This window comes from Scyliorhinus torazame, chromosome 2 (assembly GCF_047496885.1).
Source record: "Scyliorhinus torazame isolate Kashiwa2021f chromosome 2, sScyTor2.1, whole genome shotgun sequence".
NCBI classification, from domain to species: domain Eukaryota; kingdom Metazoa; phylum Chordata; class Chondrichthyes; order Carcharhiniformes; family Scyliorhinidae; genus Scyliorhinus; species Scyliorhinus torazame.
In genome coordinates this window covers 389,612,659-389,635,981 of record NC_092708.1, presented here as the reverse complement: position 1 = coordinate 389,635,981, position 23,323 = coordinate 389,612,659, and the positions used below count along the sequence as shown (strand labels likewise).

Genomic DNA, 23,323 nt, shown 5'->3' with positions numbered 1-23,323 from the left:
CGCTACACTGTCCCCATCAAACACTCCCAAGACGGTTATGAAATAGGCAAAAATGTTATAAATGACTGATTTCGACAACCCATTCACTTCATAGACGCAGAGATGTTTACAGCACAGAAGGAGGCCACATGTCCACGCTGGTTAACAAAGATCTGACTACACTGATCTCATTTTCCTGCGCTTGATCCATAATCCTGGAGGTTATGGTAGCACAAGTGAATATCTAAATACTGCCTAAATGTTACGCGAGTTTCTGCCTCCGCCACCCTTTCAGGCAGCGAGTTCCAGACTCCCACCACCCTCTGGGTGAGAGAGTATCTCCTCAACTCCCCTCTTAGCCATCTGCCTCTTACCTTAAATCTACGACCCTAGTTATTGACCCCTCTACTAATGGAAAAAAATGCCTTCATATTTAACCTGTTTTTGCTCCTCCTAATCTTAGACACCTCTATCAAGGCCCCTCTCAACCTTTGCTTCTCGGAGAAAAACAGCCCCAGCTTACCCAATCTTGCCTGATAACTCGGACCCTTCAGCCCAGGCAGCATCCTGGAGAATCCCCTCTGCGCCCTCCAGTACAATCACATCCTTTCACTGGCGATATTAAACTGGGCCAGTATTCTTTTTAAAAACAATGAATTTAGAGTACCCAATTATTTTTTCCAATTAAGGGGCGATTTAGCGTGGTCAATCCACCTATCCTGCACATCTTTTGGGTTGTGGGGGCGACACCCACGCCGACACTGGGAGAATGTGCAGACTCCACGCGGACAGTGACCCAGGGCCGGGATTCGAACCCGAGTCCTCAGCGCCGTAGGCAACAATGCTAACCACTGCCACCATGCTGCCCTAACTGGGCCAGTATTCTTACTAGAGTTTCGAAGAATAAAAGGTGATCTCATTGAAACCCACAAAATATTAAAGGAATAGACAGGAGTTCGTCAGGGCAGTACCCTCGGCCCAAATATCTTCAGCTGCTTCATTAATGACATCCCTTCCATCATAAGGTCAGAAGTGGGGATGTTTGCGGATGACTGTACACTGTTTTGCACCATTTGCGACTCTTTAGATACTGAAGCAGTCCATGTCCAAATGCAGCAAGACCTGGATAATATCCAGGCTTGGGCTGATAAGTGGCAAGTTACATTCGTGCCACACTAGTGCCAGGCAATGACCATCTCCTACAGGAGAGGATCTAACCATCGCCCCATGACATTCAATGACATTGCCATCACTGAATTCCCCCACAATCAACATCCTGGGGTTCACTATTGATCTGAAACCGAACTGAACTAGCCACAGTAATGCTGTGGTTACCAGAGCAGGACAAAGACGAGGAATCCTACGGTGAGTAACTCACCTCCAGACACCCCAAAACCTGTCCACCATCTACAAGGCACAAGTCAGGAGTGTGATGGAATACTCTCCACATACCTGGATGAGTGCAGCTCCAACAACACTCAAGAAGCTCGACATCATCCAGAACAAAGCAGCTCGCTTGATTGCTCCTCCTTCCACAAACATTCAAACCCTCCACCACCGACGAACAGTGGCAGCCGTGTAAACCATCTACAAGATGCACTGCAGTAACTCACCAAGGTTCCTTAGGCAGCACCTTCCAAATCCACGACCACTACCATCTAGAAGGACAAGAGCAGCAGATACCTGGGAACCCCACCACCTGGAGGTTCCCTCCAAGTCACTCACCACCCTGACTTGGAAATATATCGCTATTCCTTCACTGTCGCTGGGGCAACGTCCTGGAACCCCCTTCCCCAACAGCACTGTGGGTGTACCTACACCTCCGGGACTGCAGCGGTTCAAGAAGGCAGCTCACCACCACCTTCTGTAGGGCAACTCGGGATGGGCAATAAGTGCTGGCCGAACTAGCGATGCCCACATCCTGTAAATGAAATTTTAAAAATGCAGGTGTGATGTTTCGTCTGGCTGGGGAGTCTGGAACCGGGGACACAATTTCAATATAAGAGGGAAGTCACTTAGGACTGTGATGAGGAGAATCTGTTTTACTCAGAGGATGTTTAATCTTTGGAATTCTCTACTCCCGAGGGCTATGGAAGGTCAGTCATTGTGTACGTTCATAGCCGAGATTGATAGATTGGGATATGGAGATAGTGTGGGAAATAGGGCATTGAAGTGGATGATCAGCCATGATCACACTTAATAGCAGAGCAGGCTCAATGGGCTGAATGGTCCACTCCTGTTCCTATGGTCCATGTTCGCAACCTTGGGACGACTCTGGGTGCTTTCCAGTCAGTGAAGTCCCTTGGATGTCCAGTCACTGTTGTGGTGAAAAAGCCAAGCACCTCCCAAGTGTTTTGCATTTGTAGATACAAATATTTCATTTGTATAAATGCGCCGAGTATGACTCTGATCTCAGTGGAAGTGAAATATCAAGTGGGGAGACTGTGTGATGATAAACTGTGTTGAGTTGTATTTGTTTGTCGTGTGAATGGTGGGTTTATCTACGAGAACAGCTTTGTAAATAATGCTCCTCATGATACAGAAGGCGTATTGTCCGATGCTTGGTGTTGTGGACCTATTCCTCGGAGACTGGTTGGCAATTCATAAGCAGTTGAGAGAATTAATGGCAGTTGTCTTGTGAATGGAACTCAGGCCATCCATTGCTTCCTGAAAGATTAGTTTTACGCAGTCCTGCACTTTGTATCCAAGAAAGACAAATTGGAGTATTTTCTAAATGGTGAGAAACTCTGAACTGGGAGATTTGTGTGTCCCAAGTTGACAAATCATTAAAAGCCAGTTGTACAGGTACAAAAACACAATCAAAGGCTAATGGAGTATTAGCCTTTATCTCGAGGGGACTGAAATACAAAGAAGAAGTGATTCAGTTATACGGAGCCTTGTTCAGACCCCATTTGGAGCAATGCACAGCTGAGGAAGACAGCGGCGTAGTTGCTGGACGAGTCATTCAGAGGCCAAGACTAATGTTTCTGAGGACGTGGGTTCAAATCCCACCGTGACCGCTGGTGGAATTTAAATTCAATTAATAAATCTGGAATTGAAAACTTGTCTCTAATGCTGACCCATGTGTAAATGGGTCCATTTGCTGATTGTGTAAAAATGTATTCACTAATGTCCTATAGGGAAGGATCTGCCCTCCTCCACATGGTGTGACCCACATGTGGCTGCCTCTTAACTGCCCTCTGACCTGCCAATTAGGGACGGGTAACAAATGCTGGCCTTGCCAGAGACGCCTGAAAGAATAAAGAAAAAGCCCCAAGCTCCAACTTTGTAAAATCAAGTGGCCTCTTGGCTAGGCTGAACGAAGTACCTTTGAACTCTAGGGGCAGAATTTAATGCCCTACCCTGAGGCAGCTTTAGGAGTGGAAGGAGGGGGGGTGGGTGGGGCATTTAATCAAGCCCACGGGTGGGATGGAACCTTGCCACTTTTCCCGTTCTTGCCCCATATTGGGTCCATTGCAGGGAGTCTGTGGATGACTATCCCCCTACCCTACTCCACCCCATTATCAATTGAGGCCCTTAAGCGGATCGTTTATGGCAACTTTGGGGATTCATCTCAATGCCGCTGACGGTGGGATGGGGACTTGCCACACGGGAAGCCCAAAAATGTCTGTCGGTGCTCCCTCCCTCATTCAAAGGGACTCGGTGCCTAATCGAGTGACCTGGCATTGTGAAGGGGGGGGGGGGAGGCTGAGAGAAATCTCCCCCCTGTCCTTCTCAAGACTTGCAAAAATTGCAACTTTGCAATATAAATTCATCAGAATCACCTCTGCCTTGGCTATGGTCGAGGAGCTTTTTGGAGAATCGGTTGGTACAGGAACTGTGTTTCATCGGGATTGCTAATTGGCTGATGTATCAATCTGACAATCTGATTCTCGTCTCTCCCAGCACTGACTAGTCTTCCTGCGTACAGTGTGTTCCTCAGAGAGTACTGTCAGCTAATGACAGGCTGCGTTCCCATCAATTTACCTTCATGTGTTGCTTAACTCTGTCAACATTGTTAAGTGACAAATCTCTGTAGGGAGAAGAGCACAGAGAGCATTGCCTGGTGAATCAAAACACAAAGCTGTGAAAGGCTTCGATAAAGCTCCAGGACTGCCTAATTTGTTTCAGTGTAATACTGTACTGGGTTAGCTTATGGGAACAGGTTTCATAAACCCTTGCTTGTACTCCCCTGTGTTGGGAATATTGAGGGGTAATCTGAACAATCCAAGTAGAACGTCAAAAGGAATTAATTAGGGTCTTGTGGGGGTGGGGGTGGGGGGGAGCGGAACAATTGGGGGGGGCACGGTAGCACAGTGGTTAGCACTGTTGCTTCACTGCGCCTCGTCTGTGCAGAGTCTGCATGTTCTCCCTGTGTCCGCGTGGGTTTCCAGCGGGTGCTCCGGTTTCCTCCCACAAGTCCTGAAAGACGTGCTGTCAGGTAATTTGGACATTCTGAACTCTCCCTCCATGCACCCGAACAGGCGCCGGAGTGTGGTGACTAGGGGCTTTTCACAGTAACTTCATCGCGGTGTTAATGTAAGCCTACTTGTGACAATAATAAAGATTATTATTATTTTCAATCCAGAATGAGCAGCCAGAAACCTGAAAATTAGAGGCAGGTCATTTCAGGAATGATTTCAGGAAGCACTTCATCGCACAAAGGATAGGGGGAATTCTGTAACTTTCCTCCCCCAAAAGGTTGTGGACACTGGGGGTCATTTGGCGCTTTCAGGACTGTGATTGGTGGACTTCCGGGTGCGGCGATGACCAGCTGAGTCGCACGTTTCGGCAGCTCCCGGTGAAACGGACTTTTGGGCTCTTGATAGGAGCCCCAACGGCAATTTTGACGGCTAAAAACACTGTGCGGTAAACCAGAAGGGAATCCCCCCTGGATACGGATGAAAAAAGGAGGAGAAAGTTGCCGGATTGCAGTGGATCCTTTAGAACAGCGGCAAGGAAGGCAAGCAAAAACCAAGATGGCGTCGGAAGGTGGCAGTTTAACATGGGGCCCTGAACAACAAGAGTTCTTGAAATGCTGTGTGGAAGAGCTCAAAAAGGAAATGAAGAAAGAGCTGTTGGCCCCAATACTACAGGCGATCGAAGGGCTAAAGGAGGAACAAAAGACCCAGGAGCGGGAGCTTCGGGTCGTGAAGGCAAAGGCAGCCGGGAATGAGGACGACATACAGGGCCTGGTGGTGAAGATGGCGATGCATGAGGCACATCAGAAACGATGTGTGGAAAGGTTGGAGGCACTGGAGAACAATGCAAGGAGGAACAACCTGAGGATTCTTGGTCTTCCTGAAGGTGTGGAGGGAGCGGACGTCGGGGCATATGTGAGCACGATGCTGCACTCGTTAATGGGAGCGGAGACCCCGGCGGGTCCGTTGGAGGTGGAGGGAGCATACCGAGTGATGGCACGAGGACCGAGAGCAGAAGAAATTCCCAGAGCCATAGTGGTGAGATTCCTCCGTTTTAAGGATAGAGAAATGGTCCTTAGATGGGCAAAGAAAACTCGGAGCAGTAAATGGGAGAACGCGGTGATCCGCGTTTATCAAGACCGGAGTGCGGAGGTGGAGGGCGAGCTTTAATCGGGCCAAGGCGGTGCTTCATAAAAAGAAGATAAAATTTGGAATGCTGCAACCGGCAAGACTGTGGGTCACATATCGAGGAAGGCACCACTACTTTGAGACGGCGGATGAAGCGTGGACTTTTATTGTGGAAGAAAAACTGGAATGAGCGGGTTATTAAAAAGAACATTTGAACAAAGTGGTGGGGCGAACAGGGGGGTTAAAAAGGGGGGAAAGAGGAGTTTTATGTACTAATCCTGCGATGTGGTAACTTTTCTCTCTTCCACAGGTGGTGATGGGGGGAGGAGGGGAGGTGGAGGAGATGGGGCGTTGGCCATTGGGGGCGGGGCCAAGGGAGAAGCGCGGGCTTGGTTCCCGCGCTATGATAATCATGGCGGGAATAGAGAAGCAGGAAGGAGGGGGCGTCGCACGGTGCGAGCCGAGGTCACGGGGGGAAGCCGAGGTCGGCCAGAGTTTGCTGACATCTGAGAGCAACATGGGGGGAGTAATTACGCTAGCGGGGGATCTAGTGGGGGGGGGGGGTGGGAGGGGGGAATTACTGGGTTGCTGCTGCTGGGGAGAGGGGGGAGCTGGTATGGGAGGGGATGGGCGGGGGGGCACCGCCTGGGGGAGATACAGCTGCGTGGGAACCGGGTGAGGAGCTGGAAAAAGGGGATGGCTAATCGACAAGGGGGGGGGGGTAGGAAGCCCCCCAACTCGGCTGATCACGTGGAACGAGAGAGGGCTGAACGGGCCGATAAAGAGGGCACGGGTACTCGCACACCTTAAGAAACTTAAGGCAGATGTGGTTATGTTACAGGAAACGCACCTGAAACTGATAGACCAGGTTAGGCTACGCAAAGGATGGGTGGGGCAGGTGTTCCATTCGGGGCTAGATGCAAAAAACAGGGGGGTGGCTATATTAGTGGGGAAGCGGGTAATGTTCGAGGCAAAGACTACAGTGGCGGATAACGGGGGCAGATACGTGATGGTGAGTGGCAAACTACAGGGGGAGCCGGTGGTTTTGGTAAACGTATATGCCCCGAACTGGGATGATGCCAATTTTATGAGGCGGATGCTAGGACGCATTCCGGACCTAGAGATGGGAAAGCTGATAATGGGGGGAGATTTTAATACGGTGTTGGAACCTGGGCTGGATAGGTCGAAGTCCAGGACTGGAAGGAGGCCGGCAGCAGCCAAGGTACTTAAAGACTTTATGGAGCAGATGGGAGGTGTAGACCCGTGGAGATTTAGCAGGCCTAGGAGTAAGGAGTTCTCGTTTTTCTCCTATGTCCATAAAGTCTACTCGCGAATAGACTTTTTTGTGCTGGGAAGGGCGTTGATCCCGAAGGCAAGGGGAACGGAGTATATGGCTATAGGAGGAGGAGGGGGGGGCGAGGAGGAGGAGGGGGGAGGAGGAGGGGGGGAGGAGGGGGGGAGGAGGAGGAGGAGGAGGAGGAGGAGGGGGGAGGAGGAGGAGGGGGGAGGAGGAGGAGGGGGGAGGAGGAGGAGGGGGGAGGAGGAGGAGGGGGGAGGAGGGGGAGGAGGAGGAGGAGGAGGAGGAGGGGGGGGAGGAGGAGGAGGAGGGGAGGAGGAGGAGGAGGAGGAGGAGGAGGAGGAGGGAGGAGGAGGAGGAGGGGAGGAGGAGGAGGAGGAGGAGGGAGGAGGAGGAGGAGGGGAGGAGGAGGAGGAGGAGGGGGGAGGAGGAGGAGGAGGGGGGAGGAGGAGGAGGAGGGGGGGAGAGGAGGAGGAGGGGGGGAGGAGGAGGAGGGGGGGAGGAGGAGGAGGAGGGGGGGAGGAGGAGGAGGAGGGGGAGGGGGGGAGGAGGAGGAGGAGGGGGAGGGGGGGAGGAGGAGGAGGGGGGGAGGAGGAGGAGGGGGGGAGGAGGAGGAGGGGGGGAGGAGGAGGAGGGGGAGGAGGAGGAGGAGGAGGAGGAGGAGGAGGGGGGGAGGAGGAGGAGGAGGAGGAGGAGGGGAGGAGGAGGAGGGGGGGGAGGAGGAGGAGGAGGGGGAGGAGGAGGAGGAGGAGGAGGGGGGGAGGAGGAGGAGGAGGAGGAGGAGGAGGAGGAGGGGAGGAGGAGGAGGGGGGGAGGAGGAGGAGGGGGGAGGAGGAGGAGGAGGAGGAGGAGGAGGGGAGGAGGAGGAGGGGGGGAGGAGGAGGAGGAGGAGGAGGAGGGGGGAGGAGGAGGAGGAGGGAGGAGGAGGAGGGGGGAGGAGGAGGAGGAGGAGGAGGGGGGAGGAGGAGGAGGGGGGAGGAGGAGGAGGAGGGGGAGGGGGGAGGAGGAGGGGGAGGGGGGAGGAGGAGGAGGAGAGGAGGAGGGGGGGAGGAGGAGGAGGGGGGGAGGAGGAGGGGGGGAGGAGGAGGAGGAGGAGGGGGGGAGGAGGAGGGGGGGAGGAGGAGGAGGAGGGGGGGAGGAGGAGGAGGGGGGGAGGAGGAGGAGGGGGGGAGGAGGAGGAGGGGGAGGAGGATGAGGGGGAGGGGGGAGGAGGATGAGGGGGAGGGGGGAGGAGGAGGGGGGGAGGAGGAGGGGGGGAGGAGGAGGAGGAGGAGGAGGGGAGGAGAGGAGGAGGGGGGGGAGGAGGAGGAGGAGGAGGGGGGGAGGAGGAGGAGGGGAGGAGGAGGAGGAGGAGGGGGGAGGAGGAGGAGGAGGGGGGGAGGAGGAGGTGGTGGGGGAGGAGGAGGAGGAGGGGGGGAGGAGGAGGAGGGGGTAGGAGGAGGTGGTGGGGGAGGAGGAGGTGGGGGGGGAGGAGGAGGGGGGGTGGAAGGAGGAGGGGGGGAGAGGAGGAGGGGGGGTGGAAGGAGGAGGGGGGAGAGGAGGAGGAGGGGGGGAGGAGGTGGTGGGGGAGGAGGAAGGAGGAGGGGGGGGGAGGGGGAACCAGAAGGACTCGCAGGGTTGTTAATATATACTGTATAATATGTATAGGTCGTTGCTACAGATAATTATATATTGGACTGTTAAATTATATTTTTGGAGAGTGTTACTTGTGATAAGGCAGTTGCCAATTAGGGTTAGTTTTCATTTTTATTATTTATTATTTATTCATTTTCTGTTTATAAAATAGGTCATTGTTATTTGTGTTGTTATAATATTGTGTAAAGGATGCACAATGTACTGTGTTGGTTGACCAAAAATTTTCAATAAAATATATTTTTTTAAAAAACGACTGTGATTGGTGGTTTTGTTCAGGGTGTTTCGGGTAATGGTGCTAAAGGTGGGTAAATGGGGCAAATGGTTAGAAGGTTCCTGGTTGTATGTTCCACCCACTCTTCCTCTACTCGCGACATTCAATGTAGGAAAAATGGTTTAGCTTTTTGAGAAAGTACACTGAATCATTAGTGGTCACTGAAAATTTGGTGCCGTTCGCAAATGTGTTCAGTGTTAACTCAGTGATGTTTAAAAAAATAAATAGTTCATGGGAATTGCAGTTTTGGCTTTAGACTTCAACACACTGCTGGTCACTTACGTAACACACGGGTCAGTGATTAACATTGTCTGATTGTATGTGGCGTGCTCAAATTCTTAGTCTGGAGTTGATTACATGCCTTTGTTTGATCGTGCACAGTCATGTGTATCATCTATTAAATGTATAGGGATATACTCCCTACCTGATCCTCAGTTAACCCTCGCTCTCCTGGGCTAGGTTAACAATCTGGTTCTAGTGCCTCGAGAGCCAGAAATTCGGTGGCTGAGCAGGTGGGGTGTTGGTGTGCTTCTTTTGGGTAACTTTCAAAGGAAACTTAAACCATGTGATTGACGGGGCCAAAAAAACACTCCAGTCCCCACGGTGCCCACTGGGCATGAAAAGCCTCGAGGGGCTGGCAGACACCGTGTCCTCGCTTCCCAGGGACACCCGGCAGCACATATAGTCGCCAAAGAGGGACAGACGGTCGGAGTGAAAGACCCTCTTTACTGGCTGTCTGGACGTATTAATAGCTGGCCAGGCCCAGGCCCTCCTCCCCAGGTCCTCCTCCCTTGCCGCTGCCCTCTGCACCGGGTACTCGAGCATTGATGTGATTGGGCATGTCTCTCATGAAGGGAATGGTTAGTTGGACAACATTGTCCTTTTCCAACAGGCGAATTCAAACCAACACCAAATATCAACCTGTGAATTGAACTCGGGAGAAGCATCTTCAAACCACAGTAGGGCTGTGAGCTGGAACTCCACTCCCCAAAAGGTCATTGTGTAGAATTAATTTGTGGTGTTTAATTGTGATACACACTATCTTGGAAAGTGAAGCTTTAGGAATATGGAGATGTTTGAGGAATGGTGGCTAACAACAATGGTGACGTTGGCTTGCTGAATTGAGTGGTCTTTGGGAAGCAGGTGGAAGGGAGCCAGACCAGCAGGATTAATGCAAAGAAACTTGGCGACGTTGTGGCAGACTGCTATTCAGACAGTGTATTTAGTCTCTCAACGGACACAGGGACTGAGTAGGGTGGGTTTATTGTTCCCGTTGAAATGAAAACTGTTTTGTTCCTGATACTAGCTACGCATTGAAAATGGGGTAACAGTGGAAGTACTGCTTGTGTTTTTAATCAGACCTGCTTTTCAGTCAATGGTTTCTCCAGCTGTGTTGCTTTTTTGCCCAAATTAAATCATTCACATTTGGTGAATTGAACGCAGGTTGCGTGTGGCCATTGGTGCACCGGGATGGAAATGTGAGGCACGTCACTTGTTGGGCTGTTCCTGCTTCATTTATTTTCAATCCAGGCTGACTGCAGCTTCCTTTAAATAACTGGATATATCCCAAGTTGGACATGTGATGTGAAGAGAAAGGCACATTTACATAGCGGCTTTCACTACCGTGGCACATCCCAGAGCACCGTGCAGCTGATAAAATACTTTCCAAGTGTTGTAATGTAAGAGATATGGCAGCAAATGTGTGCACTGCAAGATCCCATAAACTGCACCATGGCGCACAGGCGTAATGACACAGATATTCAGCACAGAAGGATTCCATTCGGCCCATCGCATCCATGTTGGTGTTTTGACAGCAGTTGTACTTGCTCCCACGTCTTGCTTTGTGTCTGTAACCCTGTAAGTTCCTCATCCACATATTGTCCCCCCCCCACTATAGGTGTAGATTTACAATCCTTCCATCTCAATGAATTTAAAGTAAATGGAAAATGTGATCCATCAAGAATTAGTAGCTCATTGACACCAAAATCAGGTCTTAAACCTGCAGGCTAGGGGAGGCACGTGGCTCAGTGGTTAGCACTGGGACTACGGTGCTGCGGACCCGGGTTCGAATCCCGGCCCTGGGTCACTGTCCGTGTGGAGTTTGCACATTCTCCCCATGTCTGTGTGGGTTTCACCCGCCCACAACCCAAAGATGTGCAGGTTAGGTGGGTTGGTCACGCTAAATTGCCCCTTAATTGGAAAAAAAAATAATTGGGTACTCTAAATTTAAAAATAAATAAATAAATAAACCTGCAGGCTGTGAGAAGCTGGGTCGGGGTGAGTTCTCGACTAATAGCAGCGCCCTCTGAAACTTAAGTGCATTTAGTTGACAGATTGTTGGAGGGGTTTTGATAATTGATTCAGTTAAAGGAAGCCTTAGCAAGTGAGTCCTTTGAAATCAGGTCAGAAATGGAAATTGGATTCTGAATTTAGAACTGCAACATACAGCGGCCTTGAGCTGTGGCACAGGCTAGTCATTGGGAGCAGGAAAGTTAATAAGTAGCACCCAGCACACGGTAGCTGTGAAGCAAAACCGGCCTGTGCTTTCATGGACCTTTTGGTGAACTAAGACGAGCAGATTTCTCCTCTTGGTCTCCATAGATGCTCCACAAACACTTGTACCGTGATTACCTTGCTGCATAGGGAATTGTGCTCTCACATTTGAACTCTTCTGTGTCGTGTGAAGATCCAAGCACAGAGTGTAAATTGGAGAATCAATATTAGTGAATCAGCGTTGCTAAACAGAGAGAGACAAAATACTGTGGGTGCGGAGAGGGCAGGGGGCTGTGGGAACTGTATTTCACTTGCTGCTTCTATCAATAATTAAATATTCAGGTCACTGAAATGATGACCATTCGAACGTTTAGCAGAAACTTGATGAGAGCGAGAAGATAACATTTCATGGCCTCCCTTCAACTTGTTCTTTATTTATGAAAAATAGCAGCTCCTTCGTGCATTTTGTGCTGTTCCAGTTACATCCGGATCAATTAAAAGTTCTATCCAGATCATAATTTAAGAAATAGAAGCGGGAGTAAACATTCAGCCCTTCGAGCCCGCTGCACCATTCAATCCGATCACAGCTGATTTTCTACTTCCAGCACCATTTTCCTGAACTATCCCCACATCCTTTGATGTTTTTAATGTGCAGAATCACAAGTTTGTGCTTTTAAACGGATGGGATTGTGGGACTCTTGGCCTGCTCTTTTAAAGGGCTGGCACAAGTATGATGGGCCGAATGGCCACCTTCTGTGCTGCAGGTTTTGTTATTTTTCTTTTTAAGATTGACCTGCAACTCCCAAACTTTCTTGCTCCTTGAACAAAACTTGTTTTGGAGGAAAATTTACAAATGTTTAAAAACCCTGACGTTGGGTCTCATACTGGCTGGTTGGTTCCCAGACACATTTCTACTGGAAATTGGTTGTGGTGGGACAATTGCAACTTCTAATAGGGTGTGAAATAACCCAGTGACAAGATCAAAATCGAGCGCTGGCTTGTGTCCGGGAGCCTCTGCTCTCAGCCTCCGATTGTGTAGGGCGATAAAATAAAGCAGATAATACCCCTCAAAGAAAACGACTTGGCAGGAAGGGCAGAAATTGATTCCGTTACTCTTCACGTTCTTTCTGCTTTTTCTTTTATTTAGAGACCCAAGGCCAACAAATCAAAGAGTCAACAAACACGTCAACAATGATGTCAACTTGCGTGTTCAGAACCTGACCATATTAGTCAGACATATAAAGAGTTACTACCAGGTACGTCCTCCATTAGTGCACCCAATTTCCTGCCTCTTGTGGTTTGTCTTTTTAAGGGACTGCAGTGCCAGATGTAAGCGATATTTCTGTTCTCTTTCACACACTTCTACTACTGCCCAACCCCCCCCCCCCCTCCCCCCACATCACCGCTTCCTGTTGTGCTGAGTGAACTGCCTCAAATTCAGACTTGTGTGTCTTTGCTCTGCTCTGACCTGGTGGGCCGAAGGGCCCCTTTGTGCTGTAAAACTTATTCTTTGAACAAGGTGATGGCATTCTTTTAAAGCCCTCCAAATTTATCACCCAAACTCTACAAGTGCATGTTTTATTAAATTGTGGTGTAAAATGTGTAAGCATTTTGAAAAGATTTTATTTATGGGACAGATCGGTCCTTCCTCCCCTACCGTGTCCTCTCGGGGCCAAAGAACCAATAGTCACAGCTGTACCTCACCCAAGGGGCCTTTCACCCAATGAAAAGCTCAACAGGAGGGTCATGATCCAGTTCGACTCATGGTGACAAATTATCAAAGCATTTCCCAATATTTTTTACAATTTTCCATTGGAGGTGGTGAGGGGCAGGGTTTGCTCACTGGAATTGTGATCGGGACTAAGAATCCTGAATTTTCCCGATCACAGGAGTGCTGTTGAATTGTTACATCAGGGCTGACATCACAGCCAATCACAGGACTGCTAGTAGTGAATTGTTACATCAGAGCTGACACCACAGCCAATCACAGGAGTGCGAGTGAATTGTTACATCACGGCTGACATCACGGGGGGGGGGGGGGTGGCTTGCTGTGTGTAAATTGGCTGCTGCACCGGGGACGCAAAGAAAAAGAGACCCTGGGGATATTTGGGCAGAAATCAGTGAAGGGGAAAGAACCGTTTTAAAAAGCAGAGAGGTTCCTGGGCTTCATCATTAGAGTCAGGGGGCGAGATTCTTCCAGCACCGCGCCGGGCCGGAGAAGCCCCACAACCACACTCCGACGCCGGCATGCGATTCAATGGCGCCGGCACGTTTGGTGCGGTGCCGGTTGCAGGCCGCTGTATGCAGCCAGGTCGCCGATTCTCCGACCTGGATGGGCCAAGCAAAGGCAGCGTCCCGCTGGCGCCGTCCACACCTGGCCGCAGCCAGGGGAACTCTGCAGGGTCAGGGGGATGGCCTGTGGGGGGGGGGCTCCGACCCCGGGGGGGGGCCCACCAATCGGATGGCCGGCCTCTCACTCCCCGGGCCTATTTTCTTACGCGCCGGCCCCTGAACTCCTGCGCCATGTTGCATCAGGGCCGGCACGTTGAGGGAGGCCACCGTGCATGCACGGGTTGGCGCGGCGCACAGTTTGCGCCGGGATGGGATGCTGGTGCGGCGTGAACCGCTCCAGTGCCGTGCTGGCCCCCTGTAGGGGCCAGAATCGGTACTCCCAGCGGTCCGTGTCGTGTTTCCGACGGCATGGACACTCTGCCGCCGAATGGGAGAATCCTGCCCATAGAGTACAAAACCAGGTAGTTATGCTAATCCTTTATAGAACACTGGTTCAGACCCAGCTTGAGTATTTAGGAAGAACATGAAGGCTTTGGAGAGGGGACACAAGATATTTAACTACCATGGTTCCAGGGAATGAAGAGTTTTCCAGTTATTCGGATAGACTGGAGAAGCTGGTGATTGTTTTCCTTGGAACAGAGAAGTTAAATCGGCTGGAGTTATTCCATCCAAACCCTTCACGATTTGAAATAAAGAGAGACTGTGTCAAATAGGCAATGGGTAAATTTAAAAAAAAACAGGTACAGATTTAAGCTGATTGGCAAAAAGAACCGTGAGGAAAACCTTAGCCCAGTGAGTGAGTAGGATTTGGAATGATCGGCCTGGTGAGGTGGTTGCTGCAGATTCCAGCTTTCTAAAGGGAATTGGATGAAAACTTGAAGGAGGAAAGATTTGCAGGGATCTGGGAAAAATGCTTTGGAGTGGTATCAACTCGATTGCTCCCGGCTCCTTCCGTGCCCTATTCTTCAGTCGCTACACTTAAAAATTCTACACTCGTTTGGGGATGTTCCGTGTTTGAAAGATGATTTTAAAATGCACGTTCCTTCTATAAAGGACGCAATGACAGTGAACATCGCTCCGAATGTGTTAAAGTGAATGGGTGATAACTTTCTCTGGAGCAATCCTGCTACATGATATGGAGTTAGGAATGAGTAACAGCAACAAAGCCTCAGTGTTTAGCCATGCCTGCATGTGACCTGAAGCTTCAATGGCTGATTTGCATTCTGGAAGTCTTTAATGGGACTGTTACTTTGATTACAAAACTGTTGTCAGAGAGGAAATTTCAGCTTCTGAATTGTTAGCCACTGTGTTTGCAGTTTGGCACAGTTCCTCGTTGGTACATCCAGCTCTACATACAAAAATGGGGGCAGTAACGGCCTTGGCCACTGCATGCTAGTTAAGTTTGCATCAGAATACACCAGGTACAAAGCGAACAAGGAGCCTCGAGGTGTTCTCTTAACCTTTGAGAATACTACGGAGAACAGTAGCACAATTTATTGGCAATACTTTGTTCTGGGTTTACAAAAGCGCAGGTAAAGAATTTGTTTTCTGGTCTCTAACACATTTTGCATTGAAGATGTGGCAGTCTTTTTACTTATGAGCCTGTGTTATGCTACTGACAGAAACCATTTCTCAACCTCATTTTAATCCCCTCTCCACCTTACACAGGCAAAGGGATTTCTTCCCTCTCCCCCATGTGCCATTGACTATTCTCCTGCGATGTATGATGTTTTAGATTGGGCATTGGGGTGGGGAAGTGTGGGGTGGCTGGGGGAGAATTTGCCTGCTGTTATCAATGGTTAAATATTCAGGCCACTGAAGCTATAACCATGGCAACGTGCAACAGAGAGATGAAGGGGTCAGAAGCTGACATTCCCTCACCTGGCTACTTTATATACATAAAAGGCAGTCCCTCAGATGTTCTTTGTGTTTTGCGCACTGTTCAAAATTAGTCTAGACAGAATATAGTTAAAGATCAGAATCAAGGGCAGCACGGTGGCGCAGTGGGTTCGCCCTGCTGCCTCACGGCGCCGAGGTCTCAGGTTTGACCCCGGCTCTGGATCACTGTCAGTGTGGAGTTTGCACATTCTCCCCGTGATGTGCAGGCTAGGTGGAGTGGCCACTCTAAATTGCCCCTTATTTGGAAAAAAATGAATTGGGTACTCTAAATTTAAAAAAAAAAGATCAGAATCACTGAGTTTGTGCTTTTGAAAGATCAGGGAGATTAATGGGATAGCTCTTCTTAAAGGGCCAGCACAAGCTTGATGGGCTGAATGGCCTCCTAACTGGAGGGTCCAATGTTTTTTTATGAGGGGTTCGGTTCGAGGCTGCCTGGAAGGTACATAATTGTTCTGTCATAATCTTGGGTAACTGCTTCAGCGGAAAGAGCAGATGCGCGCGGAATTGGTAATGTCTCTGGGATACTGCAGAAAAGCTGCCATCAATACATTAAAACTGAGAGATAAATGGAGTGTATGGTCACGCATCTGCCTAACACTGTTCATGGATTGCCAGTTCCATCTTCAGTTTATCGTTGGGTGCTGCTAAAGGTCATGCAAAGGAAGTAAGTTCGTATAAACGGTGTCACCCACTCAAAATGGAGCACATAGTGGAGGTTTTCTTTTTCACTATTATGTAGTTTCTCTTTCGGTTTTATAGTGTTATGAATATGAGATTTTGATCAGTGTAATGTGTCCCTGGGGCAAAGTCAGTTAGCTAGACTTTAAGCTTGAGGTTCAGTTTCTTCGCCTCTTCTTCCTCCTGAAAATTTAACTCCTCAACAAAGCTTTCAGTTACGTGGCCTAATATCTCCTGATCTGGCAAGGTGCCAAATGTCAACTGAGAATGCTGCTGTGAAGCACCTTGGTATGTTTACTAGTTGCCTCCTGTTCTGTATCTTTGGAATTCTGCCTGAGATGCTGGAGTTGGCAGAGAAAAGATGTGCCAAGTGCTCTTGATCAGAGGTTACTGAGTTGCCCTAGTTTAATTGTGATTCAGCAACCTCCACAAAGAACAAAGAAAAGTACAGCACAGGAACAGGCCCTTCGGCCCTCCAAGCCCGTGCCGACCATGCTGCCCGACTAAACTACAATCTTCTACACTTCCTGGGTCTGTATCCCTCTATTCCCATCCTATTCATGTATTTGTCAAGATGCCCCTTAAATGTCACTATCGTCCCTGCTTCCACCACCTCCTCCGGTAGCGAGTTCCAGGCACCCACTGCCCTCTGTGTAAAAAAAACTTGCCTCGTACATCTACTCTAAACCTTGCCCTCGCACCTTAAACCTATGCCCCCTTGTAATTGACCCCTCTACCCTGGGGAAAAGCCTCTGACTATCCACTCTGTCTATGCCCCTCATAATTTTGTAGACCTCTTATCAGGTCGCCCCTCAACCTCTGTTGTTCCAGTGAGAACAAACTGAGTTTAATCAACCGCTCCTCATAGCTAATGCCCTCCATACCAGGCAACATTCTGGTAAATCTTTTCTGCACCTTCCCTAAAGCCTCCACATCCTTCTGGTAGTGTGGTAACCAGACTTGAACACTATACTCCAAGTGTGGCCTAACTAAGGTTCTAGACAGCTGCAACATGACTTGCCAATTCTTATACTCAATGCCCCGGCCAATGAAGGCAAGCATGCCATATGCCTTCTTGACTACCTTCTCCACCTGTGATGCCCCTTTCAGTGACCTGTGGACCTGTACACCTAGATCTTTCTGACTTTCAATACTCTTGAGGGTTCTACCATTCACTGTATAAGTGAATGCCGATAGATCAGGTGCCGTGCCCTTAGGAGGGTGTTGGTCACCATGGATGTCCTTTGGATTTGTCCATGATCACACTTGGCAAAGTACTGCAGTAGTTTTCCATTGCCTTCTGCTGCGTGGCCAACCAGGAAACTCTTCCGCTCCTTGTCTCCTGCCATTAGGCATATTGGAAGGATTTGCAGACTGATTGATAGTCAACTTGTTTGACTGCATTATGAAAGCACCTTCTGTGGGCTTCAGGTTCTGGAATGGGATTTGAACCTGGAACTTTTGGTTCAGAGGAAGAGACACTACGACTCCACTCGATCACCTTGTGATTCAGTGTACTGCTCTTATTTTTTTTAAAAAGCTGATTTAAATTAATAATAGCTGTTGTCGCAAACAACAGGAGAGAGAGAGAGAGAGAGTTGAGTGAAACCCAAAAAACATTTTAATTCCATGTAAATATTAGCTTTGCCTATAAGATAGTTCAGCTACTGAAACTGCTGTTAGAAGACCGTTTACTTACATGGATATTGCACTCGATAATGTCGAGAGAGATAGTTTTTTGAAGAATAAAGGGATTAAGGGTTATGCTGTTCCGGCCGGAAAAGTGGAGCTGAGTCCACAAAAGATCAGCCATGATCTCATTGAATGGCGGAGCAGGCTCGAGGGGCCAGATGGCCTACTCCTGCTCCTAGTTCTTATGTTCTTATGATTATTTTGTATACGTGACCAGTACACTTCAGTGATCTCTGTTCATCGACTGCTAAATGTCTTCGGACATTCCCTTCTGAGCTTTGCACCCAGGTCAAATGGACTTTGTTACACATAAAACTTAGCCAGCTCCTGCTATCTCTGTACTCTCCCTTTAAAAGACCTCCTGTGCAGTAGTCTTCCAGCTTCTTCCTTTTCGCTGACACAAAGTAAAGCCAGCATTGATCTCCAACTTCAAAGAAAATGAGAAGCAAGTGCTTCAGCCAACCCGAATAAGTTTTCTTTGTCGCAAACCTGTCAAGATGGCAGAAGACTATTGGCCAAATATCTTTTTTCTTGCTTGGCTGGCAAGGTGGCAGATTAGAGCCACGTGAAGACTAGACCAGAGCAGGTAAGGTCAGTAGTGTCTTTACCTGGATGGTTAGCAGTGAACCAATGGTAGTTTCATGATAGCCCACTGACGATTCATGATCATTTTCCTGGCTGACCGTAGTGACGGTTGCTGTGGAAAATGCACTTTTACATTCACCCTGCGGCTATGCGGAGCTAAGTCGCACATTCGGCGGCTCCCGCAAAAACGGACTTTTGGACTCTTTTCAGGGCCCCCAAGGGCACTTTTTCGACTTTTCCGCTGTGGGAAGGAGTTAATAATAGCTCCCCGTCAGTATACGGCTTTAACTAGGAACGGGGCAACAAAAAAGGTGGTGGTGGACCAGAAGAAGGGAGGGAAGAAGGACAAAATGGCGCCGGGCGGAGACCAGGCAGCGTGGATGCAGTGGGCGGAGGAGCAACAGGAGGGTATCCAGCGCTGCCTCAGAGATTAAAACGGACCTGCTAGAGCCGATGAAGGCTTCTATTGATAAGCTGCTAGAGACACAGACGGCCCAGGGGTTGGCGATCCGAGAGACTCAACAAAAAATCTCTGACAATGAGGACGAGATCTTAGTCCTGGCGGTAAAGGTGGAGGCGCACGAGGTGCTCCACAACAAAATGACAGGAGTGGTTCGAGGAGATGGAGAATCTGCGGAATCTGGGTCTCCCGGAGGGGCTGGAGGGGCCGGGCGCGGGGGCCCATGTGGTCACCATGTTAAACTCGCTGATGGGAGCGGGGTCCTTCCAGGGGCCCCTGGAGCTGGAAGGGACCCATAGAGTGTTGGCGAGGAGGCCCAAGGCTAACGAGCCTCCGTGGGCGGTGCTGGTGCGGTTCCATCGGTTCGTCGATCGGGAGTGTGTGCTCAGGTGGGCCAAGAAGGAAAGGGGCAGCAGGTGGGAGAACGCGGAGGTTCGGATATATCAGGACTGGAGTGCGGAGGTGGCGAAGAGGAGGGCCGGGTACAATCGAGCGAAGGAGGTGCTGCACAGGAAGGGGGTGAAGTTTGGCATGTTGCAGCCGGCGCGACTGTGGGTTACCTACAAGGACCGGCACCATTATTTTGAGTCTCCGGAGGAGGCGTGGGCCTTTGTTCAGGCCGAGAAGCTGGACACAGACTGAGGGTCGGGATGGGCGATTGGGGACTGCGGTGGATATGTTATGCCTAATTTTGGTTCGGGGTGGGGGGGGGGGGGGGGGGGAGGCTTTGTTTTGTGTTTCTTTTTCTCTTTCGGGTTGGGGAGGGTGGATGGGGCGGGTTGGGCACTGTTTTGGTTGGTGGCGGGGCCTGGTAGGTGGAGAGTGCGGGCTTTTTTCCCGTGCCGAAGACTGGGTGTGGGGGGGGGGGGGAGCGAGGATTGTTTCCCGCGCTTAGAACGGAGGGGGAGAGCCTGTGAATGGGGAGCGGGAGAGGAGGGTGTGCCACACAATGGGAGGAGTCGAAGGGGAGGCGGGAGTGGCTGGGGTCAGCAGGAGTCAGCTGACTTGCGGAAGTGCAATGGGGGGAGTAAACCAGCTAGGATGGGTCCTAGCCCAGGGGGGGTGGGATCGAGTTGCTGCTGCTAAGATCAAGGAGGAGCTGGAGCGAGTGGGGTGGGTCGAGACGGGGGTATGCTGCTGTGGGGAACGGGCTGGGTGTGGGGTGCGGGCGCGTGGCTGGCCGAGGAGGGGTCATGGCTAGTCGGCGGGGGAGGGGGGCGGGTAGCCCCCTGATCCGGCTGATAACCTGGAATGTAAGGGGACTGAATGGGCCGGTTAAGCGGGCCCTCGTGTTCGCGCACCTGAAGGGGCTCAAGGCGGATGTGGTTATGCTCCAGGAGACACACCTGAAGGTGGCAGACCAGGTAAGACTGAGGAAAGGGTGAGTAGGTCAGGTGTTTCACTCTGGGCTAGATGCCAAAAATCGAGGGGTGGCGATCTTGGTGGGAAAGGAGGTGTTATTCGTAGAGTCGAGCATTGTGGCAAATAATGGCGGTAGGTACATAATGGTAAGTGGTAAGTTATGGATAGTCAGAGGCTTTTCCCCAGGGTAGAGGGGTCAATTACTAGGGGGCATAGGTTTAAGGTGAGAGGGGCAAGGTTTAGAGTAGATGTACGAGGCAAGTTTTTTACGCAGAGGGTAGTGGGTGCCTGGAACTCTCTACCGGAGGAGGTAGTGGAAGCAGGGACGATAGTGACATTTAAGGGGCATCTTGACAAATATATGAATAGGATGGGAATAGAAGGATACGGACCCAGGAAGTGTAGAAGATTGTAGCTTAGTCGGGCAGCATGGTCGGCACGGGCTTGGAGGGCCGAAGGGCCTGTTCCTGTGCTGTACATTTCTTTGTTCTTTGCAGGGAGAGAGGGTGGTACTGGTCAATGTGTATGCTCCGAACTGGGACGATGCGGGTTTTATGCGGCGTCTGTTGGGTCGGATCCCAGACTTGGAAGTGGGGGCCTGATAATGGGGGGAGACTTTAACACGGTGCTGGATCCTGCACTGGATACCACTCCAGGTCTAGGACGGGTAGGAAGCCGGCGGCGGCTAGAGTGTTGAGGGGATTTATGGACCAAATGGGAGGGGTGGACCCTTGGAGATTTGCAAGGCCGGGGGCTAGGGAATTTTCATTCTTCTCACATGTCCATAAGGCTTATTCTCGAATCGACTTTTTCATTTTGAGTAGGGCGCTGATAGCGAGAGTAGAGGATACCGAGTATTCGGCAATAGCCATTTCGGACCACTCCCTGCATTGGGTGGACTTGGAGATGGGGGAGGAGAGGGACCAGCGCCCGCTGTGGCGCTTGGAGGTGGGGCTGTTGGCGGACGAGGAGGTGAGCGAGCGGGTCCGAGGAAGTATAGAGAGGTACTTTGGAGACCAACGACAACGGGGAGGTCCGAGTGGGGATGGTATGGGAGGCACTGAAGGCGGTGGTGAGGGGAGAGCTGATCTCCATCAGGGCCCACAAGGAGCGGAGGGAGCGGGGGGAGAGGGAGAGGCTGGTGGGGGAGGTATGCGGAAGAACCTGAGGAAGGATTGTTGAGGAAGAGGCGCAACCTCCAGGCCGAATTTGACCTGCTCACCACCAGGAAGGCGGAGGTGCAGTGGAGGCAGGCCCAGGGGGTAGTGTACGAGTATGGGGAAAAGGCAAGCCGGATGCTGGCGCATCAGCTTCGGAAGCGGGACGCAGCTAGGGAGATCGGGGGAGTTAAGTACAGGGGAGGGAGCGTGGTGCGGAGTGGGGTTGGCATCAATGGGGTCTTCAGGGACTTCCATGAGGAATTGTACTGATCCGAGCACCCACGGGAGGAGGGAGGGATGGGCCGTTTCCTGGACCAATTGAGGTTTCCAAAGGTGGAAGAGGGACTGGTGGCGGGACTGGGGGCCCCGATTGGGCTGGAGGAGCTGATCAAAGGGATAGGAAGCATGCAGGCGGGGATGGCACCGGGGCCGGACGGTTTCCCGGTCGAGTTCTATAAAAAATATATGGACCTGTTGGGCCTGCTGTTAGTTAGGACCTTCAATGAGGCAAGGGAGGGGGGGGCTTTACCCCCGACGATGTCCCGGGCACTGATCTCCTTGATCCTGAAGCGGGACAAGGATCCCCTGCAATGTGGGTCTTACAGACCGATTTCCTTGCTAAATTTAGATGCCAAGGTGCTGGCGAAGGTCTTAGCCACGAGGATTGAGGATTGTGTGCCGCAGATCATCCATGAAGACCAGACGGGGTTTGTGAAGGGGAGGCAGTTGAACGCGAATGTGCGGAGGCTTTTGAATGTTATCATGATGCCGGCGAGGGAGGGGGAGGCGGAGATAGTGGTGGCGATGGACGCTGAGAAAGCCTTCAATAGGGTAGAGTGGGGGTACCTGTGGGAGGTGCTGAAGAGATTCGGGTTTGGGGAGGGGTTTGTCAGGTGTGTTAGGCTGTTGTATGAGGTCCCGATGGCGAGTGTGGCCACAAATAGGAGGAGGTCCGAGTACTTTCGGTTGCACCGAGGGACGAGACAGGGGTGTCCCCTGTCCCCTCTGCTCTTCGCACTGGCGATTGAACCCCTGGCTATGGCACTGAGAGAGTCGAGGAACTCGAGTGGGTTGGTGCGGGGTGGGGAGGAGCATAGGGTGTCGCTTTATGCGGACGACCTGCTGCTGTATGTGGCGGACCCGGTGGGAGGAATGCCAGAGGTAATGAGGATCCTTGGGGAATTTGGGGTCTTTTCGGGGTACAAGCTCAATATGGGGAAGAGCGAGCTGTTCGTAGTTCAGCTAGGGGACCAGGAGAGGGGGATTGGCGAGCTCCCACTAAAAAGGGCGGAGAGGAGTTTCAGATATTTGGGGGTCCAGGTGGCCAGGAGCTGGGGGGCCCTGCATAGGCTTAACTTTACAAGGCTCGTGGAGCAAATGGAGGAGGAGTTAAAGAGGTGGGACGCGTTGCCGCTGTCCCTGGCGGGTAGGGTGCAGTCAATCAAAATGACGGTGCTCCCAAGGTTTTTGTTCCTGTTCCAGTGCCTCCCCATGTTTATCCCGAAGGCTTTTTTCAGGCGGGTTAACAGGAGTATAATGGGGTTTGTGTGGGCGCGAGGGACTCCAAGGGTGAGAAGGGTGTTCCTGGAGCGGAGTAGAGATAGGGGGGGCTGGCGCTGCCCAACCTCTGTGGGTACTACTGGGCCACCAATGCGACAATGGTGCGCAAGTGGGTGATGGAGGGGGAGGGGGCTTCATGGAAGAGGCTGAAGACGGCGTCCTGTGTGGGTACGTGTCTGGGGGCGCTGGCAACGGCGCCGCTGCCGCTCCCTCCAAGGAGGTATACCACGAGCCCGGTGGTGGTGGCGGCCCTCAAAATTTGGGGGCAGTGGAGGCGGCATAGGGGGGAAGTTAGGGCCTCGGCGTGGACCCCATTACGGGGGAACCACCGGTTCGCCCCAGGAAGAACAGGTGGAGGGTTTTCGGGGTGGCACAGGGCAGGGATACGAAAGTTGGGGGACCTGTTTGTGG

The 23,323-nt window shown here is 51.3% G+C and overlaps 1 protein-coding gene across 3 annotated transcripts in view; it reads left to right on the top strand.

Annotated features, from left to right (window-relative positions):
- Positions 1-23,323, top strand: part of ccdc88c (coiled-coil domain containing 88C) — a 312,840-nt gene that overhangs the window by 16,461 nt on the left and 273,056 nt on the right. For all 3 annotated transcript variants that reach the window (XM_072494152.1, XM_072494150.1, XM_072494156.1), the window contains one exon: positions 12,372-12,480. In XM_072494152.1, coding sequence (XP_072350253.1) covers positions 12,372-12,480 — 109 coding nt within the window. Of the gene's footprint in view, positions 1-12,371; positions 12,481-23,323 lie in introns of those variants that run through there.